Source organism: Periophthalmus magnuspinnatus, chromosome 14 (assembly GCF_009829125.3).
Source record: "Periophthalmus magnuspinnatus isolate fPerMag1 chromosome 14, fPerMag1.2.pri, whole genome shotgun sequence".
Lineage (NCBI taxonomy): Eukaryota > Metazoa > Chordata > Actinopteri > Gobiiformes > Gobiidae > Periophthalmus > Periophthalmus magnuspinnatus.
The window spans coordinates 30,449,999-30,467,615 of record NC_047139.1 but is presented as its reverse complement, the minus strand read 5'-3'; the positions used below and the strand labels follow the sequence as shown (position 1 = coordinate 30,467,615).

The 17,617-nt window shown below is 37.4% G+C and overlaps 1 protein-coding gene across 4 annotated transcripts in view; it reads left to right on the top strand.

Moving 5' to 3' along the window:
* Positions 1-17,617, top strand: part of grik1a (glutamate receptor, ionotropic, kainate 1a) — a 46,183-nt gene that overhangs the window by 10,370 nt on the left and 18,196 nt on the right. For 2 of the 4 annotated variants that reach the window (XM_033978790.2, XM_055226680.1), the window contains exons 2-9: positions 3,656-3,823; positions 6,964-7,221; positions 9,408-9,589; positions 9,868-9,921; positions 10,418-10,588; positions 11,930-12,073; positions 13,340-13,447; positions 14,247-14,291. In XM_033978790.2, coding sequence (XP_033834681.1) covers positions 3,656-3,823; positions 6,964-7,221; positions 9,408-9,589; positions 9,868-9,921; positions 10,418-10,588; positions 11,930-12,073; positions 13,340-13,447; positions 14,247-14,291 — 1,130 coding nt within the window. The remainder of the gene's footprint in view (positions 1-3,655; positions 3,824-6,963; positions 7,222-9,407; positions 9,590-9,867; positions 9,922-10,417; positions 10,589-11,929; positions 12,074-13,339; positions 13,448-14,246; positions 14,292-17,617) is intronic. The other 2 variants (XM_033978789.2, XM_055226681.1) reach the window with 1 other exon arrangement.

Below are 17,617 nucleotides of genomic sequence, written 5' to 3'. Positions count from 1 at the left end.
CTTTGTACTACTGGGGGCATTTTAGTTATTTTTCTGCACTATGAGAAGATTTGAACATAGAAAGTTGAATTATGAACTTCTATGACTCATTATAGACACTAACAAACTAACTACTAAAAGTGTGACTGTCACGATTATTACTATATCAACTTGTCATTCAATATATGAAGCAGGAGCAATATGTTTTTGGGTCTGATATTTATTGTGTGTACTTTTTCTTTACACTACTAGGAAATTTGTGGTTATGTTTTGGAAATACGATCAGACTTAAGCCATAAAGCGTTGCATTAATAACTTGTATGGGTCGTTACAGATGCAAACTAACAACTTAAGTGTTTCATGCTGTTGTTTATTTATTGGAGCTCATGTTTTTTTTTTTTTTTACAATATTGTACATTTAGAATAGTTTCTGTGGTTTATTGTGTCACTGCCATAAATTAATTTCAATATCGTCTATATTTACTTAAGCAATAAATCGAACTTCAAAATTTGTTATCATGAAAGACCTAAGAATAGTTTTTGGGGGATCTCTATATTTTCTTCAGCAATATATCGCATTTAAATATTTGATATCGTGACAGGCCTAGTCAGTAGTGAAAGTGATGGCTGAAATGGCAAAATCAGTAGTTATAGGTATATTTAAAAGAAAAGAAGTTCCATATGTATTTTACTTTTTTTTTTTTATGTGTTGTTTAATAATGCGCCTGAACGTTACCAATGCTCTGTTACAAAATGAGCCGTAATACATTCTATCCTCCATTCTAATTCTAATTACATGAGAGTGTGCAGAGTTTCATTGAATCATTGTTGTCCATTTTTAATAGTGAAAAACATGAAAGACCAAAAGTCCCCTTGCAGACAAATCCAAATTTCTATGCTCCCTGCAGACCCCCGATATTTCTTATGTCACATTTTTAGTATGTAATAAGTAATATCCGCTGGCACATGTTAGTGCATTAATATCCCATACGTCTCACATATTTGCTAATGGGAGCTGTGAGTTGTGACTAAATCATAACTCATGCTAGACGCTAATGTAATGTGATTGTGAATGATTGGGACAACAAATTACAGCCTGTATCAGTATTTCTCACATGCACAAGCCTACCCTTCATCATTTATATGCAAATAGTAGGTTAGCTCATGTTATTATTGGATTTGCAAGTCAAAAAAACCTTTTAGGAAATGGGGAGCCAAGGATTCTTGATGCTTGGATTGAAAATGCAGTATATTTCCCTTAGCAGTGAACAATAATTACATGTAGAAATCACGTCTCCTGGTTGTACTCGCAGGGTTATATTCAGATATTGCAGATTCCAAACACATGGTACAAGAAATCTAAAGTTGGTCTCCTGAAACTTGTAAAACACATTTGCACTGTCTCCTCAGCCGGATGGAAATGAATTGTGGCGGTAAATTATTCCCTATTATTTGTGAAGCGAATGGATGCTTTTAGAGCTTCTAGGTGCATTAATTCATTTGAGGGGGAGCAGACAGTACCCCGCGAGAGAAAATACATTCTTTACTAATTTGCTGTTCAATGCAGGGCTGTTGTAAGAATAACTTAAGTGCATTGTACTAATTAAACATTGTTAACAGAAGGATCATCTTGAATTAGATGACTAAAGTATCATGGAAAGTCCACCAACTACTTGTCTCCATGGAGATGTCTTCACCTTGCCTGGAATTTCCCAGTGTGGCATTAAAGTTTTGTCAACACTTGTATCAAAGATTTTTACTCTCATTTGGGGAAAAAAGGCAATTACTTGTCATACCTGCAGGTTAAAATGTGTCATCAACCAAATTCAGATTGATTTGAGTGACAGCATTGCAGCATATAAATAAACAAATTTATAAATCTTCGGCAAACAGGAAATCACAGAAAATTGCTGTGTCTAAAAGCCACAATTATTCAACTTTTTCCTGGTCTATCTGATTGACTGGCCTCAAATGCAATGTTTTCAACCAACACAAAAAGCTTTTAAAGTTGTTCTATTTCCTGTGCTTTTCTGCGGGCGGCTGTCTCTGCTGCACTTTGTCCACTTGGCCTGCCTCTGTACCTCACATGTGGTAAGGAGGATGACAGGGTGGTGATTAGTACTTTCAGAGCATTTTTCCAAAAGCTCTTCTATTGTTTCTTCTTGTGCTCTTTGGCCCTGGGTCAGTGTGTGCTTCCACAGGACAATAAATGAGACGCTTTCTTGTAACTATTATGGCTATGGCATTTTTAAAGCATCCAATTATGAATCAATCCACTTAACTGCCATCACCGCTCACTTTACTGGCTATTCAAAACAACTTCCTTTTGGCTTTTCTTCTTCAGGATGTTTTTTTGTTGTGTTTTTACAGAGTGATTCATGTTTTAATTTTGAGTACAGGTTTTACTCGGCTATAGCAGAAAACATTCTCAGTGTATGTAACTTTATATATCATAGTAAAGGACTTAGTTTGTCCCTTTGCTCATACTATAATGTGTCATAGGACAACAAACACCAGACTAGGCCTGAACAGTCTATGAAGAATGTCGAATTGTGATTTTTCTAACAACCATTATAATTGCGATTGTTTTAAGTTCAAAGTTAACAAACTAATACAAGAGTTATATTTCAGCACATGTTAGTACAGATCTATACTACAGGGTTGTGCTACCTCAAAAATTGCAGCCTTTAATTTTTCAGTTCAAATCTGTGAATGCATCATGGGAAGTATTGTGAAAGTACGTAGCTACACAAAACTAGAAAAAAAAATGTCAGTCATGTACAAAGATATTCAAAATATAGTGCACAAAAACGAAAAGAGTGTCAGAGGATGGTCAGAATGGGTTGGCGGTCGGCACATATGCTATTTTTCTTGATAAAGAAATTCAAAACTTGTATCTTTTACACCACTTTTAAAATTGTTGTGTATGTCTGCCATTCTATAATGCTCTATTCACTACAGTGAGCTTGGGCCACTCAAAGTGCTCTACCTGTGCAGAGAAAAGGAGCACTAATAACAGAGTGGACTGAATGGCTTGAGCTGTTCACCTCAGCCCTGCAGCCCTCTGTGGCCTATTGAGGAAATAATATTGAAAGAAACAGGGACACAGTGTTCAGGACAAAATGTAGGTACACCCCGGCTCCAACATATTGACTTTCTATTGTCAGATAATACCAATATGCAGTATGTATAAGTTTATTTTTGTTTAAATTATCTTTTGAACTATTTTCTACCATCGATAAAGCCAACCAGGCATTCTATCTGCAGCCACATGGAGTTACTTTATTGTTTTAAGAATTTAATCCTTTCTACTGAGGTCCAGCCTCAAAACTTATGCTGGTCTCTAATTTTAGTTTGTGTATTGGACTATTGCACTTTCCCTGGAGCTTTCAACTGTCACTGTGAAAATGTGAGCATGCCTTGTAAATGCAGCCCACACAAAAGGGAAAAGCTGGAGCTGCAAAGTTTGGGGAAGTAAGAAGGAATGAGACATTGCATTTGTGAAGATGAGATAGACAGACAGACTGGACAGCTGACCTATTCGACGCAGCATTAGGTGGATGTAGAAAGTTGCCCAGTGGTTAGGACTGACACAGTCTTGTACTCAGATGCACTTTCAAGTGGATTTTCAGCTTATGGGTTTTATATTATAGGTGTTTTGTGTTTTCTTTTCTAGGTGGGATCTTTGAGACCAGGGAGAGTGAGCTGGTGAGCATGGACGAGCTGGCCTTTAAGTTTGCAGTGAACAACATCAACCGCAACAAGACGCTTATGCCCAACACCACTCTGACCTACGACATTCAGAGGATCAACGTGTTTGATGGCTTTGAGGCATCCAGGAGAGGTGAATTGCCAAAAAAAAAAAAAAAAGGTTTTGTTTGGAAAATGTGATTTGTTATTATTGTATTATGATTTGGTTGTCCGCAGTTCCCGACCATATATCTGGGCTGACCAGGCAAATCACTCCAACTGCAAAAGAATATGCGTCTCCACTAAATCTACTACTACTATCACTACTACCGTATTTTCCAGACTATTGTTATATGTTGCTCCAGAGTATAAGTCAAAAAATGCATAATAATGAAGAAGTTGAACGCAGTTGTCAGGTTGTAATGAAGATGTGAAATTATATACTCAGATGTAACTTATATTCCACATATAAGTCATATAAGTCTGAGTATAAGTCACTAAAACTCCCCCTGGCTAAACTATGAAAAAAAAAAGTGCAACTCATATTCCGGAAAATACGGTACTAATATTGCATGTATAGGATATTTTTTAGTTGATTTTTCTGTTGTTTAGAGTACTTAGTTTTCCCACTAATACTAGCACCAATACCAACTACCAATACTCCAATACTGTTTTTCTAGTTCTACTGTTTTCAAACTGAATAGTGCTCATCTGCCAGACACACAGGCAAATCACACCTTTTTAAACATAATAAAACACTTATGAATCACAAGGTCGCCTCACTCCTCTAAGCATTTATATAAGAAACAATAGCTCTGTCATTGGCTCTGATTACTGTGGAGCGTCACCATTTTTACTTTCCAAGAAAAACATTGCTGTGTGTAGTCTCCACAGACCTTTGGGATGAAGGCTGATACACATGGCACTGTTAGTCTCATGATTTGGTTCTGCCTGGCTGCCCCTGAACTAGGACTGGCAACATAATTGGAGCTCAGAAAACCCAATGTTCGTAAAAAGATGGCACCGCAAAATGTCAAGCTATTCACCCGTAAACTGCACTGAAATAGATCGTACAAGCAGAGAAGGCAAAACAGAACAGATGAATTATTAAAGGATAGAGAAGTAAAACAAATTTCAAATGATGGCTATATTACAGGTGTTGCCATGCGTTTTTTTTTACTGAAGTGTGAAAGATGCAGTTCACCAAAAAACATAAAAAACCTCCAAAAAATAGAATAATGAGTCAGCTAGGAAAATTAATATGACAACACCATTTAAAAGGGCACAATGCAACTGTCAGCTTCATTTAAAGGAACGCCACACGACTTCTCTTCACCTGTGTGTCGCCATGGAAATATTTGAGCCTTTCCTCGAATATCTCACAAAATGGCATTAAACCTATTTCCATGAAGATTGATAAAGTGAGAAGAAGTTTAACATCCCTTTAAAGATGTTTAGCAAAACCTTCACCAACTGTAAGAGTATTTTGCTATTAGTGCAGCATTTCAAGGCGAATAAAGTAATACAAGAGAGAAATAAGTGCTTAAATCCCAGGTAGAGACTTGTGAATAAGCACTGCTGGTGGTGAAGATCAGAAGAGGCTGAGGTGGCTGATGGTTCTGCTGCAGTGGAAGAGGAGTGCACATGACTTAAATGGAAGAATAATAGAGAGGAGAGAAAATGTGTAACAAGCACAAGTAGTGATTGTTTGAAAAGAGTTTGAAAAAACAGCAATAATAAGTGGTAGGAACAAAGAACAAATTGTTGTTTAATTTTCTCAAGGACATTAACAATCACAAACACAAGTGCATGCATGAAAGGATTAATCATGTACAACCAAATGTTTGCAAGACGAGGAATTATATTGTGGCTTAAACATAGAGCATTTACCTCTGAACTAAAAGACATTTAGAGTTTAGACTTTGGCTAAATGATCCAAAATAAACACAATCATTTGGACATGATCAAAATCCAGACACTTCTTGTGGGTAGTATTATTTCAAAGTTTTTCCTTGACAAATAGACCAAAGCAGTAATAATTCTTTGCATGAGCACTGCAGCATTTTGGATGAATATCATTTTCTATAACAATCACAAATGATTATTTAAATGCTCATATTTCACACACACTGAGATAATAGGAGATATTTTGTCTTCATGTGACAACAGCTAAGTCTCAGTATAATGAGGCACTGTCCGGCTCAGGAGTGGATATATCGGATTGATGGCATCTTGACTCTTGAGTGAAGAACTGCTTATCCTCCATATTTATTCAGTTCTTTTCCATTAGCTTTGCATGTCATAAATTATGTATTTAACGTTGACGAAGATAAGTATTACAGAGCTAATAAATCAGCGTCTGCCTGTGCCTGGTCGTATCCATCATTTTAGTGAATTGCACAAATGGTTACCCTTTCTGCTTTATCCACTGGTTATTATGTCTTTTTGTCTTTGTACAATATATAGAGCTGTGTAATTAATTCATTACAAAAAATGTATAAGAAACACAGTGATTCATCAATCCTCATTCATGTATTTATGTTGAAATGATAATGTCTCTTCTTCAACCCATGGAGCTAAACCACTCATCCTTTATAATGTCAATCTACAACCACTTTTAACAAGAATCATGAAACATCACAGTAATACTTTATAATAACTGTGCTTTTGACTGGTTAGGAGTAAGGCTTAGGGTATTTATGAAGTATACTCTATACCCTGGGGTGACAGCAGCCCAGTTGAGTGTTTGTTCACTGATCTAAAGGTTCCCGGTTCAAATCCCACTCTCGACATAAAACATCATTGGTTGAGTGATCTGCTGTCCTTGGGCAAGACACTCCCCTCAACTCCAGTATGTGTGTACACTAGTGTATGAATGTGTGTGTGAATGGGTGAGGATGTGAGGAATGGGTTGTTCCTTGATGTAAAGTGCTTTGAGTGCCTTGAAAGTGGAAAAGTGCTATACAACCATGTGACCATTTACCATTTAAGTAGATACTAAGCCTGAGTCATCCATGTGTTCATTATGAATCAAGTCTCTGTTCATCTTTTATCACTTCCACTAAGACTAATTAAGGTGTAGTTATTAAAGTGGTACCAACATCACTAACACAGGTTAATAACACACTATGTGTTCTATGATTATTTTTTTTCAAATAATCACAATTTAAATTATTTATTAGAGTAATTATGACCTAGCAACCATATCTGAATGCCAGTACTAAAATATAGAACAATATAGACAAAACAGAGACCTTCCCAAGATGGCTGACGTTTGGTTCCGTCTTGTTTCAGTGTGTGACCAGTTGGCTCTAGGGGTGGTGGCGGTTTTCGGCCCGTCTCACAGCTCCTCTGTCAGTGCTGTTCAGTCCATCTGTAATGCTCTAGAGGTGCCCCATATCCAAACACGCTGGAAACACCCGTCTGTGGACAATAAAGACACCTTCTTCATAAACCTGTACCCCGAGTACACCGCCATCGCCCGCGCAATCCTGGATGTGGTCACCTTCTTCAAATGGAGGAAACTCACTGTAGTCTATGAGGACAGCACAGGTATGACACATCTGCTATGAATCATTTATGTTCACTTTATATTCAATACGGTCTACATTTTTGGAGTGCGCAGTTGAAAAGTATAGCAGTTAGTATTGACTCAATCATAGCAACTAGCATAAACTATCATAAACACTGTATATATGCATAAATTATAATAATCACATATATATTCTCAGAATGTTGTGTTTATATAATATATTTTAATGAACCTGACCCTTCATCAGTTTAAAATGTGTCACTTGCACACACAATACATCAAAATGGGGACTGACCTAGGACTAAGTAAACATGAGACCAAACCTGGATTAGACACGGGCTAAAACAAGATCATAACAATCAACAAACACATCCTTAGTGTAGCTACATTACGCACCATAATGCCAACATGCTGTGGCAGTAATGACAGTAAAAGGACAAACATTCAAAGCTGCAAATGAAAGTCCTGAAAAGATCCTTTTTTCTTGCTTTTCTTTTTTATCATCTTGTAATAGATGTAATAAATCTTTAACACCATTGTTTGTTTAATATGTTTTATATCCAGAGGGCAAAGTCATAAAATACCTTATTATTTGACAGCTTTGGTTCTAACACGTTCCTAATTGCTTTAAGGCCAGAGGGATATTTGTATTATGTTTTAATTAAATTCTATTGCAATGCCAAATGGCTGTGGTTTCAAAGTTTTGTTTTATGGATTGAAATTACGTCTTTAACCTGACCTTTAACATTTTTTATTATTATTTATTTCATTTTATTATTCATATTTTTATTGGCTATATTTTCTGCCGATGATATTGTATGATCAGAAAATACATTTAAATATTCTTCACACGTTTACTGACCTGAAAACACAGACTATATGTCACTATCACTTGCGCAACTGTGTCTAATAGAGTCCACCTTTATGAAACTGTGAACCCAATCTCCGACAGGGCAGCAGCCGACTCCTCGCAGCTCCATATACCGAGGCCCAAACCATATCACACGGCGATATCCCACGCCAACGCGCAAATGCCACAGATTATAGATTTTTCACCTTTTATTTTTTCATAACTTTATTTCCTCCAAATGCCATGCAGACAGGGAGGCGGTCTATACGAATGCTTTGAAAGACTCTGTTTGCCATAGGTGATGTGGTTATGAAACTTATCGCTTTAAAGGACAAGACTATCAACAATGCTTTTTAGTAGTGATTTTTTTGGATGACTTAGCAAACTACCCAAGGCTATCCCTGGCAGTTTCTCTATCATGGTGCAAGGTTAGGTCCTATCCAAGTTTAAAGGTCCAACATCATGCCAAATTGACTCTGGTGAGATTTAATCCATGTTCGAATGCTACTTCCTCAAAAACAGACATGGGGTTGTGTTCTGTTTCATTCACACATTGAGAAACCCAACATTATTAGTCTGTCTGCATCTCCAAAATGCTCTGTTCCATGTTGGGATGTCATGTAGTGGTGGTTTTCAAGTTAACAGCTCCTTTTACCTTTAGAGATTGGCAATTCCAGTCTGAAATTATCCAAATAATTCTAGTGAAGGTGTATGGAGTTTAAATACATAGTGGCGCACAGGGTTTGTGTGTTAAACATGTGCGAATGAAACAAAACACAACTCCAGGTCTGTTTGTGATGAGGAACATTGTAAAAAAGATCAGAAAACAGTAATATAGTAATATGGGCGCTTTAAATTCTAAATCTGTTTCATGACCTCGAATTGATGAATTAAAATGTACATAATACCAAACATAATGCAAGCAATCAAGGGTGCAAGCAACTAACAACTAATTAAGTATGTATTAATCTGTCACAGTGTTTTATTTCATGTTAGTATGATTAGTGTTTTAAGTAAGTATTAAGTTAGGATGGTTTGTATTTCTTGGTATAAATACGGAAATAGACATATTAATGCATTTACCCCTTACCATGCAATTCCAATCCTATTTCCATGTGTTACTGTGGGGGGAAAGTAAATAGTGACCCAATTTTGACGTAACTATAGTGCAGAACTGCTTTGAACTGACACATAAAATATAGGATATTGGAAAATAACTTTGAAACTTTTAACATCAGTAAGTTCCTGTAAAGCAGACGTTACAAAAGGCTATGTAATGAATAAGTTATGTACAGTCATATTTCTTGCATTGTTTCTGTTATCTTTATATATATATTTTTTTCATATTTATCTTAGGCCTAATGCGAATGCAGGAGTTGATCAAAGCTCCAGCAAAGTTCAACCTCAAAGTGAAGATCCGTCAGTTGACCCCAGGAAACCAGGACGCGCGGCCGCTGCTCAAAGAACTGAAGAAAGACAAGGAATTCTTTATCATCTTTGACTGCACCTACCGCATGGCGTCAGAGCTGCTCAAACAGGCGAGAGATTACAATAAGTACACATTTACAATCGCCCAACTTCAAACATCCAACTTACAATGTTTGCAAGAGTTTTTTTTCTATATAAAATGCCGTCACACATGTATAGGAAGTTTTAATGACTTTTCTATGTGATTTATTTCTATTGGATTTCTGGATTTAACGGAAATTGTAAACTTGAAACAGAATAAGCATTTGCAATCAGGATATTGGATGCGTAAAATTTGAATTAGCCTTGTGTCATTTTTGATAATCACATCCAAATTTAAATTTTTCAGCTCTCGTCGATGGGGATGATGACTGAATACTATCATTTCTTCTTCACCACTTTGGTAAGTTTGATAAACACTTTCTTTTCTACATGGATTGATTGTGAAAAACAGACTTACTTGAATTAAATAATCAACTTGCTTGTCAAGATAACAAGTTAACACCAAATAACAGACAATAGACAATATCATTACAACACATGCGCTGCAAAAAAAAAAGACTAAATTAAGTAATAATTACCCAGAGAAGTGACTTTTTCAACCCTTTCAGCACAAAGGTTTCTTCTGGTGTTATGCAAATTCCTCTGCAGTTCTTGTTTGAGGTTCATTTGGAGTCAATTCTATAATTATTTTTTTTATTTACCTCATTTGGGTTAAACCTTGGTTAGTTCTACTATAGCAATTATTTTGTTTTTTGTAGACCTGGTTGAGACCTAGTGGTACTCGGAAGGTAAAATATATTATTAGGTGGTACTTGGTGTGAATAGAAATGTAGCATCATGTATAACACTCCTGGAATGTCCTAACAAAAATGAATCCTCTCCTTATCTCCCCACAGGACCTGTTTGCCCTGGACTTGGAGCCGTACCGCTACAGTGGAGTCAACATGACGGGTTTCAGGCTGCTGAACATCGATGACCCCTGGGTGACCTCTACCATGGATAAGTGGGCTATGGAGCGTCTGCAGGGCCCCAAACAGGACAGCAGCCTGATGGACGGTATCATGACGGTATGTAGTCCTCTTCAGAACCCATTTGTATGCTGCGTCTTGCTCTCATGCTGTCTTGTAAACGCTAGACATCTGCTGCTCTGTAAATCCTTCTAGAAGCGGTATTTCACTGTGATAAAAAATGGAAACTTTAATCCACCGTGATATTTGTTTTACCTTGTTATCCAGGCAGCTTCTACAATGGCTTCATCCAGACTTCATTTCCCTCCTCATCGTTTCCAAGGCTTTATACGTTACCATCTGTTATGCTTGTTATTGTCTTGACTGTAAAACCTAGAGAGAGCGAACAGAACTGTAGAATGGACTGCTGCGTGGTGATTACAACTGCCTCTGACAATAGGAAAAAGGCTATTTCTAATTGTAAACAGTCAAAAAACAGTGACAGAAACTTTTTGCAATAACAGCTAGAAATGAGATGAATGGTAAAAAGGTAGTCATCTGGCCAATTATTATTTATTTATTTAACTATTTTTTCAATTTATTTTGTTTTTGCAATTCCAACGTTGCCCAGATGACCTTTCTGAAGTTTTTAAGTCAGAGAAGATCGTCACTGTCACCAAAAGGAATGTGGGCTATTTGATCGCTACTGTAACAGACAAGTAGACTTTGGTATTGATTTGCATTAGCGAGATTGAACATTAGATAAAAGACAATTACAAAAATGACAGAAGAACAAAGTTAATTAAAATGATATTGCAATAGTACTTTCATCATGCTGTCCCTGTATGTGTGAAAGTGGAACCTGTGCGCAAAGCGCAGCTGCATATTGTTGCCACTATATAAAGTTATTCTTGGACTGAACAACTTTCCATATTGAATATGATATTTTATTTACAGTGGATATTGTGTTATTAAGCATATGCAGGCTCTGCAATTTCCGGTTGGACATGGCTGGAATAACTATGTCTCTCGGCTGGCCTGGGAACGCCTTGGGTCCCACTGGAGGAGCGGCCCCTGCTGCCCCTGTTACCCAGCCCTGGATAAGCAGAAGAATTAAAAATGGATGGATGGTTTTGCAGTTTTCTAATTTGCAACAATTAAAATTATGATTTTGATTTGAGATGAATCTAGGCTGCAAGATTAACTGCAATCAAATCAAAATTGCAACTTGTATGGATGCAGTTGAGAAATGACAAATGCTGCAGTTATTTCCTCCATAACAAACAACAACAAAACAAAATATCCAGTTTTATTTTGCATTTTTGTCAATTCTGCTGGATGTGTTTGAAATGTGATCATTGAACAGAATTATTAAAACAGATCACAATATCAGAAACAATTTGATATTTTTCCTAAATGGTTCAGTTCTACTAAAAGGTCTGATTTGTCCTCGTCCCACAGACAGACGCTGCGCTCATGTACGATGCGGTGCACATGGTTGCCGTGGCGTCTCAGAGGGCCACTCAGATGACGGTCAGCTCTTTGCAGTGTCACCGCCACAAGCCCTGGAGGTTCGGTCCGCGCTTCATGAACCTGTTCAAAGAGGTCAGTGCTCTTCATCACAATACTGTGTGGGTTTTCTATATGCGAACTGCAAGCCTTTTAGTAATAAGTTTTCACAACATTGTGAAGAAAGGTTAGCTGATTTAAATTATGACATTTTTATCACATTTTGCTTTAGTAGTTTAATATGGAAATGTCATATGTGTCACTGAAGATTTTATTAAGCCTAAACCTAAAATATCTCTGCCGTTTGTTAACTTTGCTGAATTCTATTTTTATTCCAGTCTGACCATTCCAGATAAGCACAACCATGCACTTCCAGCCTTACGCCTTTCCCATCTTTGACACCAATCCTCCAAGTTTGCCCAAACTTCTTGTTTTTGCAGTAATACTTCAGCTCTTATATGGCATATTTATCTGCTTAAAGCGAAGCTGTGCCCGTCCGCCTGGCACAGCGGCAGCCCACAGACAGAAATGAGCTCTTTGATGCATGAGTGTTTTGATCTCTTAAGTTTCAAATCCAGCCGAGGACCGATGCCTGCCATGGCACGCACATTATCGCTCACTTTCCTCACTCACATATATCTATTTCTGGCCCCTCCCATCCTGAATTTCTCTTCAGGGGTGCATTTTGTTCGCCCCTGCCCCTTTTTGAAGCATCTGTCTTCCTGCTCATTCATCACTCCAGAAGAACCTTTTTGATTGCGAGGGGCTGTAATACATCTCCTTCAGCTCTCAATTAAAAATGGTGTTGACAGATTTCAATTGGAAGTTCAAAATTAATTCTTACGTTCTTTAACCTGACTGTTTGAGTTCAGCCACCCCTGGAAAAAGATAAAATGCTTTTTAATAAATATAATTGTTCTGACTCTACCTAAATTATAGAATACAATGTTGAATCAATGGGAATTTTATATTATACTCTAGTCTTAGTATTTCATTCACTTCAAGTTACACAACACTAGGACAATGAACAGCAATTACTATGGTGGCACTGCACTATTCTGAATGAATCAACACTTTGTGTGACAACTAAACAAAAAACAAAGATGAAATAGTATGGAGCCAAGATCTGATTGCTGATGCTGGATACACACACATTTGAAAGCATTTTTATGTTGTTGACATTTCACTGCCCACACTCCTCAAATCAATAATTCAACAGTCTTAACGAGACACTTGTTGTTTGCTCGGCTCCTCTTCACCTTTTCCTCCTCCAAATCTGCTCCGGATCTTCACTAATCCCAGGCACGCTCGCTGCTCAATTTCTCTCTCGTGTCTCTTCCTGTGTTTGTGTGTGGGGCAAAGGCGCAGTGGGACGGCTTGACGGGACACATTGTTCTTAATAAGACAGATGGCCTGAGGAGGGACTTTGATTTGGACATCATCAGCCTGAAAGAGGACGGCACTGCCAGGGTGAGTAGTGGCCAATTACAGTGTTCTCGAGCTGCCTCCATGCCACCTGATTTACTTCATTAAGTTTCTGCCCTAAAAGAAGGACTGCCAGGATTCTGTTTTTCATCCACTTGTTTAGTTTTTAGGCAAGACACTACAAAGGGTGAAACAGGGTGAAATCCAAACACTGACATTAGCATTGGATTGGTGCTGCAACTTTTCTGTCCTTTTTTAATGGTTCAGCTAATTCTCAAACTTTTTATTTTTTTTATTTTGAGAACCAGGAAGAAGCAGCAACCTTGTCCAATTAGGGACGTTGCTGGAAGATAACCATATCTGAACAACTGCCTTTGACTATCCCAGATTGGTGTTTCACTGTCATGGATCAACATCAAAGTTAGAGAAGGGACATCCTATTCATGGTTAAAAATTAGATACATTTGGGTACATAGACTGTATAAAGAAGTGGACTAAGTGAATGTGACATCACCCATAACGTTCGGCTTCAGTCAGTTTTAGCGGCCAATTTAAAGCCAAGTTGCATAGTAGGAATTCCAACCGTGAGTATCATAGTAACAAAAGAGCCAATCTGAAGTGAGGCTGTTGAAGGTGACGGCCAGCAGGTTATCTATGTCCATTTATATATACAGTCTATGGTTGTGCACTGGCTTCACTTTAGTGTGAAATCTCAAATGCACAAACCGCAAACATCAAAATCCTGCTAATGCCCTGTATCATAGTGTCTTGCCTTCACCATGCATGTTATATTATGATTTATGTGTTCATCCTCTGGTTCATCTGCCTCTGCATGTTTTCTAAGGGTCTTACTGACGGTGGGAACAGGCTCACCAAACGATGGATCAAGGTTTGTGGCTGTTCGTGTTGGGCCTGACCTTTTGTTGTTAACCCACTTCCTTTATCTCTTTATTCTCCACACCCAGCGCCTCTCCAGTCCTCGCCTTGTCAAGTCTGTTCCCCTTCACTGGGTCTGTGTTCACCGATGCCATGTGGTTGACATTTTAAGATTTTTCTTTTTTGTTATTCCTGTTTTGGGTCCTTGCAAAACTCTGACACTTGTCAAAACTGCTTCGGCATCACCAGAAGAGGTAACAATTTTTAGTGAAGGTGGTTGAAGACTGTAAAGTTAGGCCTGTACTTTATGCCGTAGTCTGAATATTAATGTTAGATTATATCACATTCTACATTTTCCACTCTTTTAGCTCTCTATTTATAGCTTTTAATTAATTCTGTCAAAAGGGTCCATATCAGTTACCTACTTTACACTGCGTATTGGCAAGATATAATAAAGACTGTGGTGGTGATAACTTCATTGCACATACAGCAAAAATAACTCAAGGCGCCTTATGTAAATCTTCTGGTGGTTGTGTGTGCCTCCTGTTTGTCTCCATGATGTTATTGTGTTACCTGGAAATTCCACAGTATGGCATTAAACTTGTCTATTTTACATCACTCAATTACATTTATGCTGCTTATGGAAATATAGATAGTTACTGTGTGTGAGGTTGCCTCTCCACAGATCTGACCTGTAACTTGGCCTGCTGTCTAACATTTCAAGCTAAGCGATAACATCTCCAAGCAGACACGTTTCGAATTTGATTTCACTGCCGCTTGAAATGAAAATTCAACTTCAAAAGGTCAATATTAGAAACAAATGTCATATTTTTGTTGCATGTTGCTTATTTACCTGTAACTAGAAGGTTTGCTGTTCTTTCGTAACATTGTATTAATTCATATGATTCAACTTTGAGTTATGGTGACTAAGATCAATTCTACATGCATTTAATCAGTTCTGTCTGTGTCTCATGTCCTTGGCTTTTCACACTCCACTGCAGATGTAGGCCACATTGTCTAGGACAGTCTTCTAACCAGTCTCACCATCCGCATTTAAAGTAGAGCTTGTCCCAAAATAACATCTTCAGTACCGGCAAATGATCCAAAACCTCACGTATAGACAATACACATAAGACTGTGTAGTTACATTGTTATATTGCTCTGGATATTTCTTTGAGAGTGCATTTAGATGTCAAGCTGTCAGAGCAGGTGTGGGCTGTCAGTGCTAGGTATATTTGAAGGCAGCAGCTGTCAAGTCACAAAACTTGCATTTATACTGTAATTGTGATGTAAATTTTGCCCTTAGAATATCCCTTCTGAAAAAAGTTAACCCTACAAACTAAAAGCTGTTTGCTGCTCAAGTAAAATGAACTTTTAGCCTGTTGTGGTGCAGTTAGTTCTTGAGAACTGAAGTAGAATGGGAGCATGAGGTAGACAAACAAAGTGAAAGTGTTCGCTCTTAAAAGTTGTTGCCTTTCTGAAAATCCCTGTTTATTATTCCCTCCAGCTTTCATGGCCTTTGCGTAACATGCTTTCCTCTTCGCAGTAATGGTTTTCCAGTGTGATTTGGATTGGAAGAAGACATGCTCCAGGATTTGTCGATAACATTTTACTCCAAGCTCACAGGGGGATTTACTGACAGTTTTTATTGCACGGTTATGTTGTTGGAGGCCCGCTGTTATGGACGATAAAATTATAGGTATATTCAGAAATATGCTAACTTTCAGGCATTTTAATAGACCCACTTCAAAATGCATAAAACATAAAATTATATATAGAACTGTGCAAAGGTTTTATACAATTCTTTTAAATGGAAATATTTCAGTGGTATGTATACTAAGGGTGTGCAAAAATGCTGCTGTATCGATATATCACTGAGAGTATTTTTTTCTTTATATTTTACCAAATTATTCTGTCAGAGTTCTACATTTGTGTGGCTTGTTTAGAGGAAAGAAACTCGTTTATGCAGAACATTTGACATTTGATTGACTGTTTTGATGATTAAAATAGGTTTATTTCATATTAAGTTTGGTTTAACAAAGGCTTTTAGTATCACAGTTGTGATTTAGTAAATATGTTGTGATCCTTCAGAGCCGTTAAACTGCACATGTCCCTGTTACATGTGAATGTGGAGCTCATATCAGCAACTTCTTAATGATACCCAGCCCTAATGTATATCAAAAATAATAATAATAATTAAAAAAAAACAAACAAGACAAAGCTCTGAAGATTCCTCACAACACTACTCATTTGTCATAAGAATGGCCCAAAGTCCTCAAAATGGCTTGCATTACAGCAGGGGTGTCCAAACTTTTCTCATCAAGGGCCACATTTCAATACTCAGATAAAGCTGAGGGCCGATTGAGGGCCATAGACTGGTCGCCAATACAGTGAATACTTCAAATCTGTGTTATTATTACAAGTTAGACTGAACCACTAGAACTTTATTCATGCTTACATCCTTAAAGGGACACATTAAATATTTGATATGGGCTTGTTAAAGTAGATTTTCAGAAATGTACAGTAAAAAGTACTGTTTAAGGTAATATGGGCCAATTCACCTGGAAGATTGAGGGCCAAGAAAAATTGGTTTGGAGGGCCACATTTGACCCCCGGGCCACAATTTGGGCATGCCTGCATTACTTTGCGATAAAAGTAAAATTAAAAGTAATAGTATGAGAAGTAACTCAAGTAGTGCTAAACTGAGCCCACTTTAAAGCCCACTAAGGTTTCTGAAGTAAATTTCAAATTCATTAAAGCCACAGACATTTAAAAGCACGACAAAGGTAGAGGCTCACCAGCTCTGTGCCAAGTAATGTCCATATATTGTTGCTTTCAGTCCAAAAAAACATATCGTTTATAAATCTTATGGTGCATTATTGTGCATTATTTACCACAAAGTTAATTTGAATTTTAAATTAGTAAATATAATCAGATTTTGTACTTTTCAAATTTTCTGATGTACTGCATTGACCTTCTGATCACATAGTCACTAATATATTTAAAAAAATCATAAACAGATTAAATACTAAAATGACCTGCTTCAGCGCACATCTTCTCAAAATGACTTCACCTTGTGTCCATTTATCTCTGCGATTGAGGACAATACAGTTAATTAGAGCCAGTCCCATTGAGTGTGTTCTAATCTCCAGGCTGAAGATAAAACAGATTTATGGAGTCTGGTGTGGAGTGGACTCTTAGTGGAGATAGAGTGCTTTTAGTCTGCTTCAAAGTGAAAACATTTTGTCTGTTTGGATGGCTCTTTACAGTTAAACGGACATAATGAGGAGCTAAAAGCATGCTATATTTTACTAAAGCTGATTTTACATAATGTGTCCC